Below are 22,787 nucleotides of genomic sequence, written 5' to 3' on the forward strand. Positions count from 1 at the left end.
TAGATAGATAGATAGATAGATAGATAGATAGATAGATAGATAGATAGATAGATAGATAGATAGATAGAGAGATAGATAGAGTTGGACCCAATAAGAGATAAAAACTAAAGTTAGCTTACCTAAACATGGTCATCTTCAAAGTCATCCACCGCCCATATTAAATAAGTCCCACCTTTCTCTCTTGCCGGCAATAATTATTTGTGCAATTTTTCACTTTTAACCAATCACATTCTCCACCCTCTCAACCGAGACTGTGATTGGGTTGTTCTCCTAACAAATTTGTCTCTTGACTTGATTTATGTTACATTTTGGACGTGCTAAAGAGGCATAGCCTTACTTTTTATTACTCATCTCCCCCTTCAAAACACGGTAAGGACACATTTTTACATGTGCAAGCTGGTGTGGGGATTCAAACTGATTTGCGGGCTAACAGATAACTGAATTTATTCACCAAACATCAGAGCGGAGGTGCGGTGTCGGTTTTCTGACTGGCTCCTCAGGTGTCGGCTGCCTCATAGAGTCTGTCCCTCCAAATGTCAACTCCTTGTTAGTAGATTGGGTGCTACACTGCAATCATTCTCACTTTTGTCAGACTCCCCCACTTAATGACAATGTTAAAAACATACTGATGAGGGACTGCACAATATATTTTCCCAGCGTATGTTAAATCATAAATATGCTATATCTACGTTAAGTCCTCTCGCTGAGGAGTCTGTATGTGTCTCAAAGGGGCAAATCATATGAAAGTTTTGTCACTGCCTTCTCAAATGTTAAGTCCTGGTTAGTGGATTGGGTGTTACAGTGTGATCATTTCACTCAAGATCTTCTGGAAATCCCATACCACCTATTGACATAGGTAGAAATTTATTACCGGAAAGCATCACAGTAATGCCTCACCCTTGGATTACTTGATAAGTGTGTCTTGTTTATACTAAACAAATGATGAACTGAAGGCATGGTGTGTGAATTCAGTAAGTGAAAGCAACAGGCTTAATGTTAGCTTGCTGACAGTGTTCTAAGGGGACCTGTGTGTAAGTTGTTGATTTGCAAATCTACTACAAAATTAATTGTTACTTATTTCCCCAGTAAAGTTGCCTGCTCTCTATTTAGTCATAAATGTAACATATTTATTTATATTTTTGTTTTAAAGTGGTAATTGGTTTTCATCTCTGCACAAAGTGATATGTTAACATATTTCAAATGGCTTGAGTTTGACAACAGTGCAATTTCTGGAGGTGCCCTTGTTCAGTCTGAGCACCCATAAATATCAGCTTGTTTTTATTGGTCTGGGTAGCACAATGTAGTGTCTGTTTTTACATAAAAGTTTTTCAGTCTTAAATTATGTTTGAAGATATTTTATAAGAACATAAAACAGGACTTGTTTTATAAGCTAGCTTGCTAGCAAATGTACTTGGCACACACATGGGAGATGACATATAGTAGAAGTTTTCTGACTCTCCTCTAGGACATTTCAGACAGAGGTCACTGAGTTTCTCTAGGAAAAGCCCTGTAAATGTGTTGCCCTGTCTCCTTTATTACAGTACCTTTCCATTAGTTTGTATTGATTTTCCACTCCATTTTAATAACCATCTCAAATTTTAATGTCTTGTTGAGGGGTTAGGTGTAACACAGCAAACATTTCTCCCCAGGTCTTTATTTAGCATTTCTGGATAACCTATTGGAATTAAGTCAATGAAGTTTATAGTTGACCATCAACAAAATAAGACCTCAAATGTGTATTAGCTAGTAATTGATGATAATCTGTAAGAATTGATACAGTGTCTAAAATGAAGACCATCTGTACAAATAGGTGGCATTAGAATGATACTACCAAAAATAAAACCCTGAAAAGGCATGGTCGGGGAGGCAGCCAAGAGGCTGTCAGCAACCCAGTGAGAGGTAGAAAAGTTTCCAACAAGTGCTGGTTGTGTTCAACATGTGGCAACAAACTTCTGTACTCTCCATGTCTCTTATTCAAGGAGTAGGGTTGCAAGACAGAGGTCTTTTCGTCCAAAGGAAACATTTAGGCCCAGCTAAAGTTTCCTGAATCCTTGTGGAAGAATGTGATGAAGCACAAGAACAGTGAAAGATGGAAGTGGCACCATCATGATCTGGGGGTTACTTTTTCTCAGATGGAACTGAGGTTTTGTAAACCATTTAAACCATTTTTGACCCAAAACCCCAATGACTCTTCTACAACACTGAATACTGAATATTTATTTATTTTTTTTAACCATGACTGAATCCAAACATATTTCCACATCATCAAAAGGTACAGTGTCCAATAAATTATCAACGCATTTGCCTCCATCTTCACAATATACTTATATTTATCCATTTATCTTTTTAATACTTTTTATTTATTCAGGTTGTGGTAATAATTAAATATTTTAATTGATATTGATCAAAGCAGATTCCAAATAAGTAAATTATTCTCTAATGTAAAAAATCCCGTATCAGAAAATACACTGAGAACGCCCACACTGCAGTTTTAGAGAAATGCTTCACAAAGACAGCAGCAGCCCTGCTTTTTCCTCATAACTACATGGTGTCACCTATCTATCTGTGTCACCTATCTATCTGTGTCACCTGTCTATCTGTGTCACCTGTCTATCTGTGTCACCTGTCTGTCACCTGTCTGTCTGTGTCACCTGTCTGTCTGTGTCACCTGCCTGTCTGTCACCTGTCTGTCTGTGTCACCTGTCTGTCTGTCACCTATCTATCTGTGTCACCTGTCTATCTGTGTCACCTGTCTATCTGTGTCACCTGTCTGTCACCTGTCTATCTGTGTCACCTGTCTGTCACCTGTCTGTCTGTGTCACCTGTCTGTCTGTGTCACCTGTCTGTCTGTGTCACCTGTCTATCTGTGTCACCTGTCTGTCTGTGTCACCTGTCTGTCATCTGTCTTGCTTGGTTCTCAGATGTCATCTCTCGGTGACAAACTTTCCTGTCAAACGTCATCTCCTCCTTGATGGATTGGGTGTGACACTGCAACTATTTCTTTTTTTATATATAGAACTGCTATTAGGTTCATTGACATTCAGTTTGAGATGATTTATAAATTTAAAAATAATACACACATAAAAAAAACAAAGTTTGTAGTTAGTTTGTAACATATTCTTCTAATATAGTAACGCTGAAATGTAATTGTTTTACAAAGTCTTTTGTAAATTTTCTTTTTCAAAAGATTTTATTTTTATAGCTTTGGTCAGAAGTTTACTCTCATTCATGGACTGACATAAATTACAATTAATTTTCTGTTCTTAGTGAGTCATTTGAACTATTTTTTGGATTTCTGACTCTGTAACCTGATATTTCAACACCAGAACCAGAACTGGATGCACAAGGTTGGATTAGAAAAAAAATCCACTTTAAAACTGAATACTATAGACCCAGTTGTAATGTTTGAAAATATTTTATTGTTGTATAATCATTCTCCAGTTCACATCTATTTATAACCCAATGTTGTATCTACTTATACAAGTCTAAAACTTGAAAAAGTCTGACAGATTTCTGTCTAATTTTTATGTGCAATTAAAGAATCTTTTTTGTTTCCCTAAGGCAAAAGCTGTGTAAAATACAAATATGGAGAAACTGTCAAGGTATACATTTTATTATCAATAATTCACAGTTCCATTCTCCACATTATCATGATATATCAGGTGTAAATTCATGTTCTTCTTTGTGTTTCAACAAGTTTGGGTGATCTCTCTGAGATGTTACTCGCGGGTACCAAGGAGTCCCACACCAAAACCGAGATCTCCCAGCTGGGCAGAGACTTCTACAAAGGGATCGTCAAAAAGAGCGTCCTCAAGGTTAGCTTCCAAAGCATTTTAAACTGCTGTTGTACAAAATTCTGTTCAAACATTTTCATGATGCTAATTTGTAGGCAACCATAGTTATTGAGCAGGTTCTGCTGTTTGTCTCTGAAACAGCTCTGGCTCATTAATTCAGGGACAGTGAAGTCTGCACTTGATTCTAGAGAAGTCATTTCAAAAGCATCTGGTATTTAGATCTTAGCTTTGGAATGGGTGTACCACAGCTCCTCAACCACATTAATTTATACTTGAATAGTTTCAATGCCAAAGGAACACTTTGGGTCCTCTGTAGGTTTTATATTTTGGCTTAAGCCAGGGTTCCTCCACACATTCTCGCAGTGAATGTCCTAGAATATTTGCGTCTGTATGCAGCGGTTCACTGATTGCTGCTCTCTGGCCAATCGCCAATCTGCCGACACTGAGTTTTGGCATCGGCATTTCAGGCTGGGTTTTTTTTATATAACTGACTGCCAGGTGTCACAATACAATGTTCCAGATTTATTTTATTGTAATACATTGACAATTAAAAACTACTAAACTAACTGAATTAAGACAATAAGGGGACAGTGGCTGATTTTCAGACCTTCACAGAGGTAGATAAGATTGGTAGATTTAATCGGCTTCACGTGTAAGTATCACCCAAATTAGGGATGGTAGGGTGAGGGTTATTAACCCAATCGCGCTAATTGATTGATGCCCCGTAGTATTCAATGGTGCAATGGTGTAAAATAAAACAGTTTAAACTTAGATTTTGTCGGAAGGTGTGAAAAGGGAAAATTATACATTGAAGGGCTTACAGGGATCTGAGTGAAGCAAAATTTTTTGTTTGTGCCACTATCAATTTAAAGATATGTAGAAATGTTTCTAGAGGTCATCAAAGGTCAACCAGCCCCCCACCTTCAATTTCGTTTGTCAATTTTAAACAGAGTTGACAAACAATTTTGGGGGTTGATTCTTTGCTTTGGCTTTGAAGATATTAATGAAATGTTAAAGGTCAAAAGGTCAAGCAGCGCCCCCACTTTTATGAAATCAAACAAAATTGGTGTCAAAAGTTTGTGCATAAAAAAATTTCGTTTGTGATAAATGTTTCTAGAGGTCATCAAAGGTCAACCAGCCCCCCACCTTCTTCAAATCAGACAAAATGGGTGTCAATCAACTCGACTCTGTTTTTACTGGTTTGTGCAGCAAAAATTTTTGTTTGTGCTGTTTGTGCTCTTAGTAAGCATGGGGAAGGCCGTAGCTGGAATTTCAGAGAAATTATAGCAAAAGTCTTCATTCAGCTCTAACTTACTTTCCTTTCTACTTCTTCTCATATGATCAGAAAGGCATCGAGGCTCTGTACTTCATCTATTCAGCCATGGAGGATGAGCTTGAGCGGAACAAAGACCATCCTTACATCGCTCCGATCTATTTTCCTACGGAGCTTTACCGCCGCGAAGCTCTGGCCCAGGACCTGCAGTACTTTTATGGTGCGGACTGGGAGAGCCTGGTAAGCAGGAGACACACAGCTTTCATATTACGCTATAGACAGAGTTAGCTTCTTCTGGCGCTTGTGTGTTAATAGTGTGTTATTAACAGTGTTGATTTGGTAGATTCATTATTTGAAACAGAACACACATCCGCAGTTCCAATGTAGTTGGGATGTTGTGAAAAACATAAATGAAGACAGAACACAATGATTTCCAAATCATTTTCAACATATGTTCAATTGAATTTACTAAGAAGACAAAATATTTAATGTTTCAATGGGAAAACTTTATTCAGGTTTTGCACTCATTTTGAATTTGGTGCAAAAATTGCTTGTTTGGAACATTTTATTGGTGAACTGGTTAATTGTAAACTGGTGAGTGTCACGATTACGTACAAGGGGAAGCAAGCAACGACCAGGCGAGGTTCATCACTTTGTGAACAACTGCGTGAGCAAGTAGCCCAACAGTTTAGGAACGACATTTCTCATTATTCCCATTTCATCATAGACAATCCATAATATCATCAAGAGTCAGAGAATCTGCAGAAATCTCTGCAACCAGGCAGCAAGGTCAAAAAGCAGCATCATTTGCCTTTGACCTCTCAGGTGGCGGTACATTAAAACTGACATAATTTTGTGACGGATATTACCATATGGACTCAGGAATACTTCAGAAAACCACTGTCAGTCAACACAGTTTATCGCCATATGCACAAGTTCAAGTTAGAACTCTACAATGCTAAACAAAAGCCACATCTATCAGCAACAACCAGAAACACTGCTAGCTTTTTTGGGTCAAATCTTACATGATATGGACTGACCCAAAGTGGAAAAGCGTCCTGTGGTCTGACAAGTCCACATTTCAAATGGTCTTTGGAAATCCTCGTGTCCTCCTGACCAAAGAGGACAAGAACTGTCCAGATTTTTATGAGCGCAAAGTTCAAAAGCCAGCACAATGCTAAGCCACGTTCTACAACAACAGTTGTAACACTAAAAGAGTGCAGATGTTAGACTGGTTACCTGCAGTCCAGACCTGTCTCCTTTTGAAAATGTTTGGTGCATTATGAAAATAGGACAATAGAAACCCAGAACGGTTGCTGAAGTTGTACATCAAGCAAGAATGGGAAAGCATTCGACCTATAAAGATCCATCAATGAGTGTCCACGGTTCCCAAATACTTACTGAGTGTTCTTAAAGGAACGGTGACGTAACACAGACATAAACGTGTCCCTGTCCTAACTTTTTTGGAACATGTTGCAGGCATCAAAACACAAATAAGTGAATATTTGCTAAAAAAAAAAAAAAAGACAAAAAAGGTATACATAAAAATCTGGTCTTTGTGATGAAATCAATTGAATACAGGTTGAAAAGGATTCTCAAATCATCGCATTTTGCTTTTGCTAACATTTTACACAACGTTCCGACTTCTGTTGAATTGGGGTTGAATTTCTCGGTATCAGCCAGTTCTGACACAAAATAAAAAACACTTTTCTGCGTCAGATAAGCCCGTCCCCAGCCACGACGCTTTGGGTGAAACGCATTCACGAAGTGGGGAAGAACGACCCGGGGATGTTGGTGGCCCACTGCTATGTTCGCTAAATTGGAGACCTGTCAGGTGGACACCTCCTCAACAACGTGGCCAAGAAGATCCTGAGGCTCCCTGCGACGGGGGACGGTCTCCGATTCTACCAGTTTGAGGGAATCACCAGCCACAAGGGCTTCAAGCAGCTTTACCGAAGCAAGCTGAACGAGGTGGACGTGGAGCTGGAGACCAAACTGAGCATTGTGGATGAGGCCATCAGGGCCTATGACTACTCATTGCTGGTGAATGAGTGAACATGATGCCTGTTAGCACATTTATTGAGGGAAAAACATTAAACTTTAATGCAACCTAGCTATATTTGAAGAATGATATAATAGAGATATAAATAAAAATAAAATTAAAGAAACATGTATTTTCAGGTCATTGCAGAGCTCGAAGAAATTGGAAAGACCAGCAAAGAGGAAGCTACAGCTTTCGGACACAGTCATGCAGGTACCATGGGAGGTGAGGGCAAGTGTCCGTTCTCTTCAGGTAATACAGGTAAGAGATTCAGTATCAATCTAGTATCAAAATAAAACACCAGATATGTCAATGAATGCCCCACTTACTAATCAAAGGCAACTCCAAACTGTTGGGGTTTTGCCTCGATTTAAAGGAACTCGGTGTTTCGATATCTTTGCAGTTTTCTGGACGTTTGTTTCAGATCACAGCATAGAAGCTGAATTCTCCTTCTCCATATTTGGTTCTGGTTCTGGGGATGCAGATTAGACCAGAACCTAAGACTGTCAGGTTCTGTGTTTTAATTCCGAGTTTCTGTGTCCTGAGTCTCCTCGTTGTCCTGTCTTCCCCTTGATTGTTCCCAGGTGTGTCTCGTTCCCCTGATTACCCTCAGTGTATTTAGTCCCTCCTGTGTCCTTTGTTCCTCGTCGGGTCCTTGTCGTACTTTTGCCTCTGTCTGCCGTTTTGTGTTGTTTAGCCGCCTGTAAGACCAGTTGCTACCGGCGTTGAGCCCTGGCTTCCGCTCAGCCGTGCTGCCTGGCCGCGGACTACATTGTTGACGTGTTTTTGTGGATTATTTTCATTAAACATTTCATCATTCAACTTACCTGGGTCTCTAGCGTCTGCCTCACCACCTCCACCACCACACTTCATGACAAAGAGGTCTGGAAGGCTGATACAACAACGATAGATCTTAGCAGCAATATGTCAATTTACTGACTGAGCACTTTGCTCTGTTATGTTGTCAGAATGTTCAAGCAGAAAATGAAATGTTTCAATGTCTTGAAGACATGTCTGTAGCATACTAGCTACTGGAATTACGTTTATTTCTTAGGATCTATGGATAAATAAAGCTGGTTGTCATAAGCACAACGTTGAAAATGCATCCCAAGCAGTCTGAGAATGTCACCAAGTCAAAGCATAAAAAATAAATAGAATTAGCCCAAGCTCTGAACCCTGCGGTACTTCACAAGTAACACCACTGTTCCAGCTGACTGCACCTGCTTCCTTCTACTTAATCTCATATCTTAACCTATTGAACTCTGACCTTCATCTCCTCTTTCTCCATGTACAGCTGCCAGCGAGAGCGCCACCTACCTCAGCCATATACCAAATCAGCTGGCTGTTGCCGCCCTGGTTGCCATCCTTGCTGGCTTTACGGCATGGTATACTCTGAGAGCTCCATGAGGGAGGAACCTGTTGACATTTCATTGCAAATGGAGCTGAGCTGCATTAATTTTGAGTTAATGCAGTTGACTAGCAATTTTAGGGTAATTTTTTTAGGTCCACCTCATGGACCTTCATTATTGTGGATCATACATAGCTTGGCTTCCAGTATTGCAGTTAGGAATGAGGAAGCTTTTCTGGTGTGCATGTTGTGTACGAATTAAAATGCCTGCAACATATATGTGCCTTGTTTAGTGTTTAGAGAAGCTTCATCCTCCAAAGAACATTGAAACACTGAAACCTCTAGCAAGGAGACTAGTTTTGTTTCATATCAACATACAAAGAGAGTGTGAGGTTGTCTGAAGATCCTCTGTACAAAATGTGTATTTGTTAAACAATAAAAACGTTAAATGTTCAACAATTGCTCCTGGATTTTTATCGCAAACATGCAGTGCAACTTTCTCTTAAAGGTGGGAGGCTTCAGGTAAATTCTAAGTGCATCGTTTAAAACTCCTGTTAGCCTTTTCCTTCTTTAAGTTGCAAAGCAGACTGGACTGGAGACTCAGCAGGAAAGCTTTCAACAAGAAGGGAGAGAGCAGGATGCACTTCTTGACAAAACTGAGGTCCTTCAGTGTTTGCAGCAATGCTGCAAATCGTTGATAAGTTTGTTATTGAGAGTCAACTCTTCTGCTGTAATTTTTTGGGCCAGCAGAACCAGAGACTTTAAATGGCTCAACAACCTAATAAAAAAGGCTGGAGATTTATGGAGCAACAGAGGAGAAACTTGGATAATATGACTTACAAAATGTCCTCCATGATCAGTAAAGTAGTTCTGAATTAAATCATAAGTTGTGTGACATGCAAAGTTTTGTGTGCATACTGATATTTTCAGATTCTAAGAGGACACCTTACAAACAATTTACCATGACTGAAATGGATTTAGTTGTAGCTATAGTCATGCTCCAGAGATCCAGAATATTTTCAAAAAGAACCATTTCCCTGGAATATTTGAGATATTTTGCAGACTCCTGGTCCGAGACGCCAAATTTATTTTCTGTGGATTTGTCAATGGTCGCACATCCTTCACTAGGTCTGATAGACACATCTTCAGAAAAAGTGTATTCAACTTCTTTTGCACAACTAATGAGATCAAAATAATATTTTCTACACTTGTTACTCCATTCGTATTAGCTGGCGGTGACGTTTTACCGTTATCTAAACTTACCTCGGTGGAATCGCCACTCACAATATGGCGGACGCGCCGGCGAGGCGACACAGCGACGCGCAACGTCGTCTGCGCTTCTTCGCTGAAACTCATGATTGGTGCAGCTTTCAACCAATCATCTTCTTCCTTCTCCTCGCGAGGCAGGCGGCGCACTGAGAAGGTAAACGAAGCTTCTCAATTTCATATTTTCTGCAAAACGCGCCGGGGGGAATTTTACGCGTTGGGGGAGACGATGAATGAAAGTTACTTTCTGCACACTTTCCATGTTAGCAGACTTATTAATGTGCTCTCAACATGACGTCCAGTGACAGTTTTGTAACTGTCCCCCAAATGTCAGGTGCTGCTCATGTAATGCCCACTAGACTGCATCAGGTTGACACAGTGCTGAATGAATGCCAAACAGCGATACTATCACACATGCGTTTTACAGGAACAACACAATAATTCCCCACAGCTTATATCAACCTGAATAAACTGCAGCCACGTAAAACGACACTCGGGAGTTCCTTTACCGTAATACACCACGAACAGCGGATCTAATTTTTAACCTAAATCGAGCTGGTTGTGTCTGCTGCTGCAGTCAAGTGAGCAGTAGGTTACAATCCCATCACTAAAACTGACTAAGCCTGATTGAAAATATTAAGTTATATATATTTAACAACACATTACTATTTGTTTATTATGTAATATAAGGCACGCTTGTGTTTCTGTGTGTGGCCAAGCGATGATATTTCATTGCCAATTTTACTTATGTCTCTTTGAGCAATGACAATAAAGTAAGTCTTAAGTCTAAATCTAAGATTAGTAGCAGTGTAAGATGTCCTGTTATTATTTGAGCACAATTTGACTGTTCTATAATTCAAACTTTGCAGTTGTAAAATCACATATTTAAGTGTTGTACCATTATATTCCTGCCTCAATTAGGTGGCGACTCTGAAAACCAGAAGAGATGGACAGCAATTCAATCTCTGAACCCAAGTCCAATGGAGTGAAGAAAGGAGGAGCCAGGATCATTGTGGATGACAATGACGAGGGTCTCAGGTAAAGACCAAACAGGGCCTTTCATCTGAAATACCTACACTATGATGAGATGTTTGAAGTGTTGATAAGTTCTCTGTGTTTCAAGTCCAACCGACCTGTCTGAGATGTTAGCCGAGGGCACCAAGGAGTCCCATGATCGAGCAGAGAACCATCAGTTCGTCAAAGATTTCCTCAGGGGTCGCATCATCAGGGATGTCTTCAAGGTTGGCTAAAAGAGTGCATATAGTTGACATGTTCAAAATACACAGGGTCCTGTGACTGAAAATGGTTGTACTTTCCTTCAGAACCTTAGCCGGGGTATTTCTATTGTTTACCACTTCTGCAAACATAAATATTTGCATTTCAGATACAGAACTTATTAAAATTGTCATTGCATACGGTTGTTCTGAGATATGTGCAAGTTTAAATACCAATAGCTCCATCAAACTGGTTTACCGAACAAAGATGGAGATCAATTGTCAAACATTTGAGTTCTGGAAACTCAGATGTTTTGGTTCGTTTAGGGAGGTGTGAATGCGCAATCAAACTCTGGTGCGCCTTCACACCTAGGTCTTGGTTCGGTTGAAATGAACTGTGGTGCGGTTCAATGGCAGACTGGAGACTTTCTTTTGCTCTTGGAAGCTTTGTGGATAAATACAACCAAAATAATTGCGCAGGTAGCAGGAGAAATTGGTCGTGGACTTTCACCAAAGACACAAGAGAAATCCTAAAATCTGATACCACTTCATTTTTGTTTGTGTTTTGTGAAGAATGAGGTTGTGCTCATGTCTTCTCCGGAGGTTTTTGTGTCATTTCCTTCAGTGTTTTTGGTACCACAGGCCAGGAGGTGAACACATTTTCCTAGGGTTTGGATAATTTGCCACAATGCAGTGTGAAAGTGAACCATACCACTTTCAATAGCAATTATGGTCCCCAATCAAACCTGACAGTCTGTTGGACTACCAGGCTGGAAAACACACAGAGTTTTAAGCAATTGTGCACTTTCTTTTTTGTCTCTCTTTATGTTCAATCAGAGAGCCACAGCAGCTTTGTACTTCGTCTATTCAGCGATGGAGGAGGAGATAGAGAAGAATAAGGATCACCCTTACATCGCTCCGATCTATTTTCCTGTGGAGTTGCACCGTCGCGAGGCCCTGGCCCGGGACCTGGAGTATTTTTATGGAGCAGACTGGGAGAGCCAAGTGAGCACATGTCACAGTTACAGTTTACTCTCTGTGTAGTGTGTCGCATTGTTTTCAGTGAAGGAACATTAATTCTCTGCAACAAATTGCGTTGCTATCAGGAAGCTCTCACCAATGAAGAGCAAACTTGTCACGGCGGCATTCTCTCCGGCAGATAAGCCTCTCTGCCGGCACCAAGCCTTACGTGAACCGGATCCACGAGGTGGGAGAGGCAGACCCGGTTCTGTTGGTGGCCCATTCCTACACCCGCTACATGGGGGATCTCTCAGGAGGACAGATCCTGAAGAAAGTGGCCCAAAGGGCCCTGAAGCTGCCTGCATCGGGAGAGGGTCTGAACTTCTACCAGTTTGAAGGAATCACCAGCCACAGAGGCTTCAAGCAGCTTTACCGCAGCAGGATGAATGAGCTGGAGCTGGACCTGGAGGCCAAACAGAGGATTGTAGATGAGTCCAACAGGGCGTTTGGGTTCAACATGATGGTGGGTGAGCAGGACGGTTCCATTGAAGCTGTAACTAGGAGGCTGAATTTAATGTGGGGATTGTTAATTCTTTAATCAGGTCTTCTCAGAGCTTGAGGAAATTAGAAACACCATCAAAGAGGAAGTCCAAGAGGGCGACTTTGGGCATGGTCATGGAGAGCTCAATAAAGACGACGATTTCAACAAGTGCCCGTACTATGCAGCTAAAATGGGTAAGGTGCCTTTGCTGTTCTTTAGTGTAAATTGATAAGACAGCCCAATAGAAATCACCACCCTCCTTGTGTCATTTATTGATTCCCTTCTTCAGTCCTCCCACACTATGTCTTACATCCTATGCCTTCCCTCTTTTTCTACTTCCTTCCTTGTGTCCTTGTTGCACACATACTTGAAACTTGACCCTCGTAAAAATATCTGTTGTTTTCAAATGGCTTCAGTTTAACTCAGAATTCTCAAAAGGGTCTAAAAAATGTCTGCATGTTTTAAAGCAAATGTATAGTAACCCTGTTTTTATTCATTCAAAAGTGAATGCTTTTGCAGAAAGTTAACACTGCGTATCACTGAGCACACCATCTCACATGGTAAAACGTGACGGCAGCATCATGCTGTGGAGACGGAAAAGTTAAAGGCGTATTGAATGTTGACAAGATAGTTTGAAGTACTAAACAATGCGAGTGTCAATGTGGTTTATTCCTCCTTAATGCGGATTAGATTTATTGTTCAACCCAATGCTGAAGTGATGTTGGATGACTAAAACAGTCGTTTTATTTACTGGTTGGTGGAAGAACTATTACATAAAAGGTTCTTCATTTACTTGACATTTTTGAACTGTCTGTTCTCCGTGCCTAACCTTCCCCCTCTCCTCTGTTCAGCTGCAAATGGGAATCCAACCTATGCCTTCCAGTTAGCCAAGACGCTTGTGGGACATCTGCCCTGCCAGGTGGCGCTGGCTGCCTGGGTTGCCATCTTCGCTGGCTTTACAGCCTGGTACCTTCTGTAAGCTCAGGCAACTTCAGCCTTTAAAAAAAAGTTCAGGATAAAATGGCTGTTTAAACCATGTTAAATTTAGTTGTGTGAACTCAAGTTACTTTTTTGTTTTGTTTTTTTGAGTGGCTTCACTTGTAGGAGTGGAGTTAGTCTAAGAAGATATTACACGTCACATGACAGTGAGATCTCCCTCCATGGTGCTTTGTTTTTGTTTGTTTTTTTAGATCCTGCATTCTGTGGGCATGAGAAACTTTGTGATCTAGAGAAAAGCTAAAAGTTTAAACTTGTGACATATCATCCAAAATCATAAACTGTATTTAATGCAAACTAGTTGTGGAATAATGAAGAGTGATATGTTGTTTTTAAAAAAATGCTCTGTGCACATGGGTTTGCATGTGTAAAAGTAAAAATCCTTAAATGCCACTACAGCGACATGCACATTATTTCTTAAAAATTATGAGTGACTAATAGGATTTTTAAATATCCAAGAATTTTCATCTTCATACTATTTATTTTCAATAACAGTCTGTGCAAACAATATGTGCGATCGTACATTCACTTCATTTTCATCAGTCCGGTCCTACTGTCCTATCGCTTATGCAAGCAACTACTGAAAGCTTCCGAAAACTTTCTCAAAGCCTTGTTTATCCACGACCCGTCCGAAACGAGTGGAGAAATAAAATGTGTCTGGACTGCTGAATCTCTTCAGTTTCAGGATCGTCTCACTTGCAGAGTCTCCAGTATCCGCAATGGTCATAACGTCTGACACAGGAAGGTAGATGTCTTGACGCTTGCCCCAGAAAGTGAGGTGAGAAACTTTGAGCGTGGTTAGGGATGTGTCCAGGTACATCATTCCTGCAACTCTTCTGAAGAGGTGACTGGCAATGTAGAGCATGCCACCAGCAAAAAGAGCAATCCCAGTACAGTAGCTCACTTGAAATAGGGAGACAATTCCTTGGAAGTAGAAGTAGTACATCGGGGGCAAGAGGACCAATGTGAATGCAGTCTGAAACAGCTTGAGCCTGGACACAGCTCTCAGGAGCCTCATATGAGGCAGGGTGTAAATCATAGAGTATTTCTGCGCTGATAGGTCAGAGTATCTGACCAGGGTTGTGATTTTTGGCGTCAGGGTTCCACGACAACACGGAGTGGGAGCTGAACGAGACTGAAAACAGCCTGAGAGAAGAAACGATCTTCTGGTGCAGGTCAGGGCCTGAGAGGTGACTCTGGTCAGAAATATCGGTCTGAGCTGTGAGAAAGAAACATTTATTAGAGGAAACTGCATAGCCCAATTGTGAAAATGGCCGATTTAAAGCAAAACCTTCTCAAATGAACAGCAGTCCTTGATAGTAGCTAGTAGCTTGTAACCAACGCTGATTTTTAAATCTCTAAACCTTCAGGGGAACATTACTTGTTTTACTTGACTGTCAACGTGCACTCATTTTACGTTATGGTACACAAACATCAAGACAAGAGCTAGAACAATTATGAAGCATTCGATAGAAAGGCAAACTTATGTAAGCTGCACTTGTGATTATGAGTGAGATGCTAACCTGGAGCTAGCAAATAAACTGGATTTTACTTTTAGTTGCTAATTAAATAAAATAATATAAATGCCTCACCATGATGCTCATCGAGACTGACGAGTGAATTTATTTTAAGAAAAATGAAAATGTAAAACAAAAGAAGAAGTGACCAAAGTCAACCTGGGTAAGCTAGAAGCAGGCTAATATGAAGCTACCCTACAGACCGACCCGGAAGAGCTTAACAAAACAATCCGTCCTTGATTATCCAAATATTTTTCCCCTTTATGGGTAAAATGGTAAAGACTTAAATTCAAAAATGTATTCGACATTGTCTGCTTTATTATTGCAGCATTATTCCAAATATAAAATTATATAACAGGCTAGCGCGGGTAGCACGGAAGTGCTAGACGGCCACATCCGCTGGTAGGTGCAACCTCAAAAGTGTTCCGCTTGCCCATCCAACCGGGTTAAATGTCCCACCGGCTGACTGCTTTCGTTTATATCGCTCTAAATCTTATCATGGACATTTCTGAAACGCTATGCCGTATGAGTGGAATATAGTCATGCGCCAAGCCGTGTTTTAGGAAAATGTCCGCTGCAGGACAATAAATGTCACATTCAAGGGCGACTGCCTCTGCAGTTTGAAGCCAATTTCTTCTTTCCGAGGACACGAAACCGGGGAAGAAAGGAGAACCACCATGCTGCAGCTGGGAGATGAAGTAACCATCTACTCGCTGGTCTTCGTGTTCGTGCTGCTGGGAACCCGGAGCCCCTTGTGGTCCACCGCCCTCACGACCTCCCTCTATCTGTTTGTAGCCATGTTCCGGTTTCCACCGTTGGCGGTCAGCAGGGCTCGCCAGGTGCTGAGCCCCGTAGCGGGAAAGATATCCGCGGTCGCTCACCGAGGCGGTGGACACGACGCCCCGGAGAACACGATAGCAGCCATTCGGGAGGTGAGAGACAAGTAAATAAATAAATAAAAAAAAAAAAGAAAGACAGGACTCCCCACTGACCTCCAGTCTGTGAAGGAATTTGTTTTTAGGGAAAACTCCGCCAATTAAAACTGTGGTCTTACTGGGTTTTATTTATGAGTATCAGAGTAAAGAGGGCTCACTGCAATTGTTCGTAATGCAATCGTTGCAGATTTTATGACACATAAAGATTTTGCAACCTTGAGATGTATAGTTCTTTCTCCATATGAACTTACTTCCCTGTTATTTGTGACGTAAGCAAAGTTTTTCCCAAACTTTGCAGTTTTAACCAACTTGGTCACCAAAACTGGAAGTGAGCTGAACTTTTTTTATTTATTTATTTACTCGTTTTTTAATCACAGATAAACATTTCAAAATATGTTGAACAATATAGATTGAGTCAAACATTTAATTTTTGCATGCTCTTGAGGTTTTTCCATTGCCTTAAACTTATTCTCCAAACTTCTTTTTAAAGTGTGACTTCAGGAAAAAAAAAAAGTCTCCTCATTCTTTAGTTTGACTTTTCAAACAAACTTGACTGCGGAACAATTGAATTTGCTGTTAAATTGGATATGGTTGCCCAGCATTGAACCTCACATTTGCAAGACCGATTGATTCCTATCAATAAAAGTTCCTATACATTCTGACGCAACAGTGACACCTCGTGGCTCAACTCGTCTCCTACATGTGATTTAAAAGAGCTTCCAGAGAAATTGGATGTAGAGATAACTTTTTTTTTTTAATGAGTTTCGTCATGTTTTTTTTTCTGAAAAACAATGTTCTTTTGAATGTGTGCGTTTCTTCCTCTGCTCATAGGCGAGTAGGAATGGTGCGACTGGTGTGGAGTTGGACTTGGGCTTCTCTGCAGATGGGATCCCCATCCTTATGCACGATGACACCGTGGATCGGACCACCAACGGTTCGGGCCCACTCAACAAGATGAGCTTCTCTGAGCTGCGCAAGCTCGACGCGTCCGCCAAACATCGATTCAGGTGAGGAACGGAGTGCGGAAGAATCTAATCAGAACATAACTCCTTGTTTCTAAAGCCTGACTTCTGAATGAGCTCTGCTTTTCTCACTAGGTCCAAGTTTGTTGGAGAGAAGATCCCAACTCTGGAAGAGGCGGTGAAGGAATGCATCAAGCTGAAGCTCACGGTCTACTTTGATGTCAAAGGTCATCCAGACGAGGTGCAGCCAACAAAGCCGACAAACAGAGTTGATGATGTGCAGCCGGTCAGCTGGTTGTATTGATTTAGGTGAAAGTGCAAAAAAGGATGTTGGGCCTTTCCTGTGCGTTGCAGAAATATTCCCACCTCTCTCAAACGCTTCCACATTCGGCCCCTGCGATTTATATTATTGGAATGTTTTGTGTAATAGGTTGAAGTAAAGTGGAAAGAATAGTTATGAGCTTCTTCGTGTCACTTTTGTAAGGCACTGTAACACGAGGTCCAACAATGGAGACGATGGTTGAAATGAAACCTTTATTAAAAACTGATACAGATTTAAAGGCTTCATCAGAACAACAGAGAATAAGTGAATAATTAGATATGACACAAATACAGCTTTTTCCTCAACATTTAAATATACTATGATAACTCATATAGAGCAATAAAGATACAATTGAAGCTTATTGAGTCTTGTCACACTTGAGTTTTGAATTAATACTGAAGGTGTTAAATTTGTTTAAAAAAAGAAGGAAAATTTGATGTGATTTTCCATTATTATTATTATTTTATTAAGTGTGTGAGAGATGGAAATGTGTTTGGCCAGACGTCTCTGTGTTACCAGTTTGTATTCAGGCTTTAATAACTAAGTTGGTTGATGTAGTGTTGAATGTTTTCAGTTGATTTTTTGTTTTGGTTGTGACATTTTTTCAGTGAAGGACCCACAGCGGTGTGTCTGTACTCGCACCATGTGGTTGTTTGGAAACAGAACAAACAAAAACACTCACTGCAAAAAAAAGAAACAAACTGCCTGACCTTCTGCACCCCTCTTGTTTTTCTCCCCATCCAGTCAGCTGCAGCGCTTAAAGACTTGTACAAGAAATATCCGGTTCTCTACAACAGCAGCATCGTCTGCTCCTTCCAACCCAAAGTCATCTACAGGGTAAGAGCGCGGTTGATCTCCGGAAACTTTGAAGCCGAAGGTTTAAAGTTTCTGCAGGGTCACTCAGCGCCGCTTCATATGCTTTCCGTAGTTATAACCAACCCTTACATGGCGACACAAGTTCCCAAAAGATGACATTTGTCGTTCTTGTGTTGCCTTAATCTGTTTTCCATAGAGCGACGTTTGCTTTGCTGCGAAACGTTGCAGTTGCACAATCGAGATCAAATCCATCCCTCAGAAACGAGTTTCCACTCGCACTTACCTGTGAGGGCATCACAGAAAGCCTCAACTCTACTCGACCCGAGTTGGTCTGAGCATTTGTATTTATTTTTCCCTTTCTGCTTTCTCGTCGGTGGCTGTTCACTTGTTTTGTGAACGGCTGTCGCAGATGATTCTCACCGTGTTTGAGAGAACGCTGCTTCTCACCTGCACATACTTTCAATTCAGGATGAGCCGATATGAAAAGCCGTTATTAAAATTGTCAGAAAATATTGCTACTTTGCTTCTCCGTTTGAGCACCACTAGTTTAGATATATAAAGATTATTATTACTCAAATGCAACTTGATTTACTCAGAATTTAAGACAAAATATCTGCTGATTGGCTTGATTGTTTTGCATGTTTTAGTGCCTTTGCACTTTGAAAAATCTGAAATGATCTTAGTCAGCTACGTTTCTTTTAACTTTTGTACATTTATTACTAAAAAAGAGATAAATCTCTTTCGAATCTTTGATAAATAATTCACAGCAGTAAAATCTGTGTTGTCCTCTATCAAATCATTCCCGTCGTTGCTGCTGCCGTTCAGACTTTCGGACATTTTTTGCTTTTGTTTCTTTGTTTTGTTTCCTCCAGATGAGACAGAGCGACCCCGAAGTGCTCACAGCGTTGACCCACCGGCCGTGGAGCTTGAGCTGCCTCGGCGATGGTACGCCACGTTTTTCGTCAGTGTGGCAACATCACTGGATGAGGATGATGGACATCTTGTTGGACTGGGCACACCATCACCTGCTGTGGAGGCTGTGCGGCATCTCCGCTTTCCTGATCCAGAAAAACGTCGTGTCGCAGTGAGTTGGAGACTCGGCGAGTCTCTTCGTTTGAAATGCAACGCTTGCTCTGAAGTCGCGCTCCCAAGACAAGGCTCATGTTTTTATCATGTTCTCCATGCGCTCCCGACAAACTCATCCTCATGGGTGTCTTTTCTGTCTGCAGGGACTACGTGCAGTACTGGGCTCGAAGGGGAGTGGAAGTTGTAGCCTGGACCGTCAACACAAAATTGGAGAAAGATTATTTCCAGGAGGTGCTACACATCAATTACATCACAGACAGCCTTGTGGAAGATTGTGAACCTCATTACTGAGGCACATGGTCAATAGCTGCCAACGTCTGGATATGGGATAACATCCTTAAAATGAAAACGGATGTTTGAACTAATTACTCCTCAGCTATGGGTGGCAACAGATAAGGCCCTCTTCTCACCAGAACAAGACCATGTGATCATTTTAAAACTAAACAGAAATATCCACCCTGGTGCATAAAGAGCACAGAGTGATTTTGTTTTAGAGTTCCCCCCACCTCTTTTAGAAAATCACATACACCTCCATGCTGCACATATGCAGGTTGCTGCAGTGGTTGAATGTGATGGTGGAGGTGGAGAAACTTATTGTATTTACAGAAATTTTTCTCAGATTGCAGGGAAACTTCACTGTGAAATGGTGATATTGTTCTAACGGAACAGTATAAAAAAGCAGTAACTTTCCACTCAACAAGTTTTTATTTTCTTTCCTCCCCCAAATTTGCTGCAATCTAGCAAAATTGAAATAGTCTTGAAGATTATTGGTCGATCCCAGTCTGTTGCGAAGAGGGTCAGAGAAATCAAATATTCCAGTACTGTAAATTTACGCAGCGTTTTACCTGTGGGTTTTCAAACTTTTTGAACTTTATTTCTGGCTTCGTAACAAGAGGCCATGTATCAGGTTTTATGTTCCTTTAGAAACTTTATAAATACGATGAATTCAGTTGCACATGCGGTGCATACAGAGATTTTCAGACAGCGTGCTTGTACTTTTATGTCTCAAACGGACTCGTCTCAGACTATCCGTACAAAAGTCTTAGCAGGTTTTCCTGGGCTCTTCAGTTTGTCAGTTTATCTTTGGACAATGGCTGCTAACATTAAAGTAATAGTTTAGTTTGACGGTTTTTAAAGAATCCCTTGAATTGGTTGATTTGGCCAGTTAAAGTTCAAATCCACCAAAACAAAGCAAATCCACCATAAAAAGTTCTTAAGGAACTCAAGGAATAAAAATAAAACTCACCAAATCTGGAACAGAGCAAGAAAATAAGCAGAAAAAACCTAGAATATTGAAAGAAACAACCCTGCATTTTCAGTCTTTATTGAGTAAATATTCACCTTTTTGACATAATTTTAATCTGATTAAAATGTACCATGAAGAAAACAACCAATGTCCAACAGATCAAAGAAAGAGAACTTCCATTTGAAACAAAATGGAGATGAAAATGACAAACTCAGACTTTTGCCCAGAAAGACGTCTGTACTCAGGATTTAATAAGTTGTTTGTTTCCTGTCTTTATTTTAGCTTATTGTTGATGCCTGCAACGTTTGTCCTTCCACACTAAAAGGGAGAGCGTGATATGCTATCTATAACGTGTCTTGTTTTTGAATGTTTAAGAATGACCGAGAGTCAATGCGCTGGTTTCATGCAGATCAGTCTTCCTCTATGCTTATGTATGAAAGGACTTGTGATTATCATATACTTCTTTTTTTTTTTGTCAGTAATTTATCTCCATTTGTTAAGAATGGTGGGACTGAAATACATCACCAAATCTGGAACCGAGCAAGAACATAAGCAGAAAAAAACCTAGAAATGTTGAACGAAACGAAAAGTTAAAATCTCTAAGGCAACAAATATCTTTGGAAATTGTTTTTGAAACATCCGGCAGTCCTTGTTATCAGTTTATCTTCAGAAATGATCAGATAGTCACACTATGGATAAAGGAAAAAAAATGTACTTTTGGTTCGATCGGGTTTACTTTGGTAATATTGCTTTTATGGTAGACCAACTTAGAGACACATATTATGTCCAGCAATGTCCATTTATAGAATAAGAAACTGTCCAACAAATGTGTTTTTAGTGTCTTAGTAAACGCTGGTATTGTACAGGTATGTAAGCAGGCAACAGATTGAGTGAACTGAACAGAAGCTGGACTGTAAATAACGAGCCGTGCCAATTACATGCGTGACGTATTAAATCACTATAAGTGAGACATCTTTGTAGACTGCAGCTGTAACCGATAATGTATACTTTCAGAGCACGTGATTATATTTCTGCTTGCGTCTTACTAGCCTCACATCTGTTACACTCTGCTCAGAAAGTGATTGTAAGCAGTCATAAAGGGGAATGCCTTCTTCATTGTCTGTCCTAAAATAAAACAATGTTTGGGTTCTTTTGATGGAATATGCCTGTGTGTTTTTGGGTTCGTGTCGGATCAGGTTTTGACGTTTTGTGGCATCTCGGTCAATCTGATTGTCAAAGCAATCCGGCAGTTTATCTACAGGAAGGAAGACGATTCTTCTGTGGTAAAAAGGCAAAACTCTCTCAATCAAGAACACGTAAATGCCTCATGATGGGAGCTGCAACTCTCACATCCAGCTTTTATGGCGGCCAGCAGAAACGAAGGGATTTGAAATGTGCTGGAAGTCTTTTGGGTTCTGATGTGATCTTTGGACCTGGATAAGTTCGGTTCAAGGAGGCGTCATTCATTCACCCAGCATAAGTTTCCCTGTTAATGCTGAGCATTGTGGACGATTAACTCGCTGCTGTCTGACCCAGATGGTGTGGACCGCGTGGGGGGAGGCGGAGGGTGAGCAGTGTTGGATATCAGCGCGGAATAAGCCTGTCTGAGCCGCTCCTTGTGTCCGCTGATCTCCAGGAGCTAAACGCAGGCAGTCGGCTGACACTCGGGTGGTTTTGGTTCGCTGGAACACCAGCTGCTCCCTCTGCATAGATGCCAGAGTGACACGATTAACGGATCCCGCGAGAAACAAGCCAGGACGTCATGGAACCCGGAGAGCATTCGTCAAATTATCACGAAATGCTGAGTCACTGTGTGGCGAGACTTTGTTAATTAACAACCACACAGAGACTGGGGGACGTTTGATCTCTGCTTGTAGTGGTTTATTAGGTGAAAGGTGAACGCTTGGCTCCGCCCACGTAGATTAAAGAGAAACGAGGCGAGCGGAAACCAAGGGTTTTCAACTTCAAAATAAAAGCCTGCGCCACTTACGCAGAAATAGTTTTAAGTTTAACTTTAATAGTGTTTCTCTTTGCTGTGGAGCACAGCACATAATTAATAATATCTACAAGAACAAGTTTGATCGAGTTCACGGAATTATTCTACCGGCGGCTGTGTGGCCATGGATGACATGTAGAAGAATAGTGTTTTTGCCCTCCAGCGTAGTCTGCATGCGCGAAATTTTCTTACGTAAACAATAAAATGCATGGGGGTTTTATATATATATATTTGTAAATATGATTATGATCAAATAGGTGGCTCACCAGCTATGAACCTCACCGCACCACACTGAATATAAACATGTTTTTTCTTATTGCACAACCAATGAAATGATAAAGCTAAAAAATGCATTGTTTATCATCGATTTTATTTAATTAATTACATACTTTTACCTCAATATCTGATCAGATAATGTTTAAAGAGAAAAAAAATCTACATTTCAAATAACGTATTCAAAATATGAAAAAGGAT

The 22,787-nt window shown here is 40.7% G+C and overlaps 3 protein-coding genes and 1 pseudogene across 4 annotated transcripts; 3 read left to right on the forward strand and 1 right to left on the reverse strand.

Annotated features, from left to right (window-relative positions):
- The window catches only part of LOC129366948 (heme oxygenase 2-like), a 16,194-nt pseudogene extending 7,300 nt beyond the window's left edge, over positions 1-8,894 (forward strand).
- A 919-nt stretch (positions 8,895-9,813) lies between these two features.
- On the forward strand, positions 9,814-13,837 carry LOC129366947 (heme oxygenase 2-like). The gene is made up of 7 exons (XM_055041093.1): positions 9,814-9,879; positions 10,644-10,760; positions 10,846-10,963; positions 11,774-11,941; positions 12,096-12,419; positions 12,499-12,631; positions 13,289-13,837. The coding sequence occupies exons 2-7, from the start codon at positions 10,669-10,671 to the stop codon at positions 13,414-13,416; spliced, it is 963 nt and encodes a 320-aa protein (XP_054897068.1). The 5' UTR covers positions 9,814-9,879; positions 10,644-10,668; the 3' UTR covers positions 13,417-13,837.
- Positions 13,838-13,891: 54 nt separating this feature from the next.
- tmem186 (transmembrane protein 186) lies at positions 13,892-15,331 on the reverse strand. The gene is made up of 2 exons (XM_055041094.1): positions 15,026-15,331; positions 13,892-14,652 (listed from the first exon to the last, which is right to left on the reverse strand). The coding sequence occupies exons 1-2, from the start codon at positions 15,035-15,037 to the stop codon at positions 14,011-14,013; spliced, it is 654 nt and encodes a 217-aa protein (XP_054897069.1). The 5' UTR covers positions 15,038-15,331; the 3' UTR covers positions 13,892-14,010.
- On the forward strand, positions 14,509-21,478 carry gde1 (glycerophosphodiester phosphodiesterase 1). 2 transcript variants are annotated; one of them, XM_055041092.1, is made up of 7 exons: positions 14,509-14,608; positions 15,746-15,882; positions 16,717-16,892; positions 16,983-17,088; positions 17,914-18,006; positions 18,858-19,069; positions 19,215-21,478. In XM_055041092.1, the coding sequence occupies exons 2-7, from the start codon at positions 15,748-15,750 to the stop codon at positions 19,360-19,362; spliced, it is 870 nt and encodes a 289-aa protein (XP_054897067.1). In that variant the 5' UTR covers positions 14,509-14,608; positions 15,746-15,747; the 3' UTR covers positions 19,363-21,478. The 2 variants fall into 2 exon arrangements, with proteins under 2 accessions (XP_054897067.1, XP_054897066.1); XM_055041091.1 differs by lacking the exon at positions 14,509-14,608 and having other exon boundaries at positions 15,383-15,882.
- Positions 21,479-22,787: the final 1,309 nt, after the last annotated feature.

This window comes from Poeciliopsis prolifica, unplaced genomic scaffold (genome assembly GCF_027474105.1).
Source record: "Poeciliopsis prolifica strain line A6 unplaced genomic scaffold, Auburn_PproV2 SCAFFOLD016, whole genome shotgun sequence".
NCBI lineage: Eukaryota > Metazoa > Chordata > Actinopteri > Cyprinodontiformes > Poeciliidae > Poeciliopsis > Poeciliopsis prolifica.

Bases quoted from the DNA above. Each gene is read 5' to 3' on its own strand.
- LOC129366947 (XM_055041093.1), top strand. From the start codon at position 10,669: ATGGACAGCAATTCAATCTCTGAACCCAAGTCCAATGGAGTGAAGAAA. The intron at 10,761-10,845 runs GTAAAGACCAAA...CTGTGTTTCAAG, and splicing joins GACAATGACGAGGGTCTCAG to TCCAACCGACCTGTCTGAGA. The intron at 11,942-12,095 runs GTGAGCACATGT...TCTCTCCGGCAG, and splicing joins GAGCAGACTGGGAGAGCCAA to ATAAGCCTCTCTGCCGGCAC.
- gde1 (XM_055041091.1), top strand. From the start codon at position 15,628: ATGCTGCAGCTGGGAGATGAAGTAACCATCTACTCGCTGGTCTTCGTG. The intron at 15,883-16,716 runs GTGAGAGACAAG...CTCTGCTCATAG, and splicing joins CGATAGCAGCCATTCGGGAG to GCGAGTAGGAATGGTGCGAC. The intron at 18,007-18,857 runs GTAAGAGCGCGG...TGTTTCCTCCAG, and splicing joins AACCCAAAGTCATCTACAGG to ATGAGACAGAGCGACCCCGA.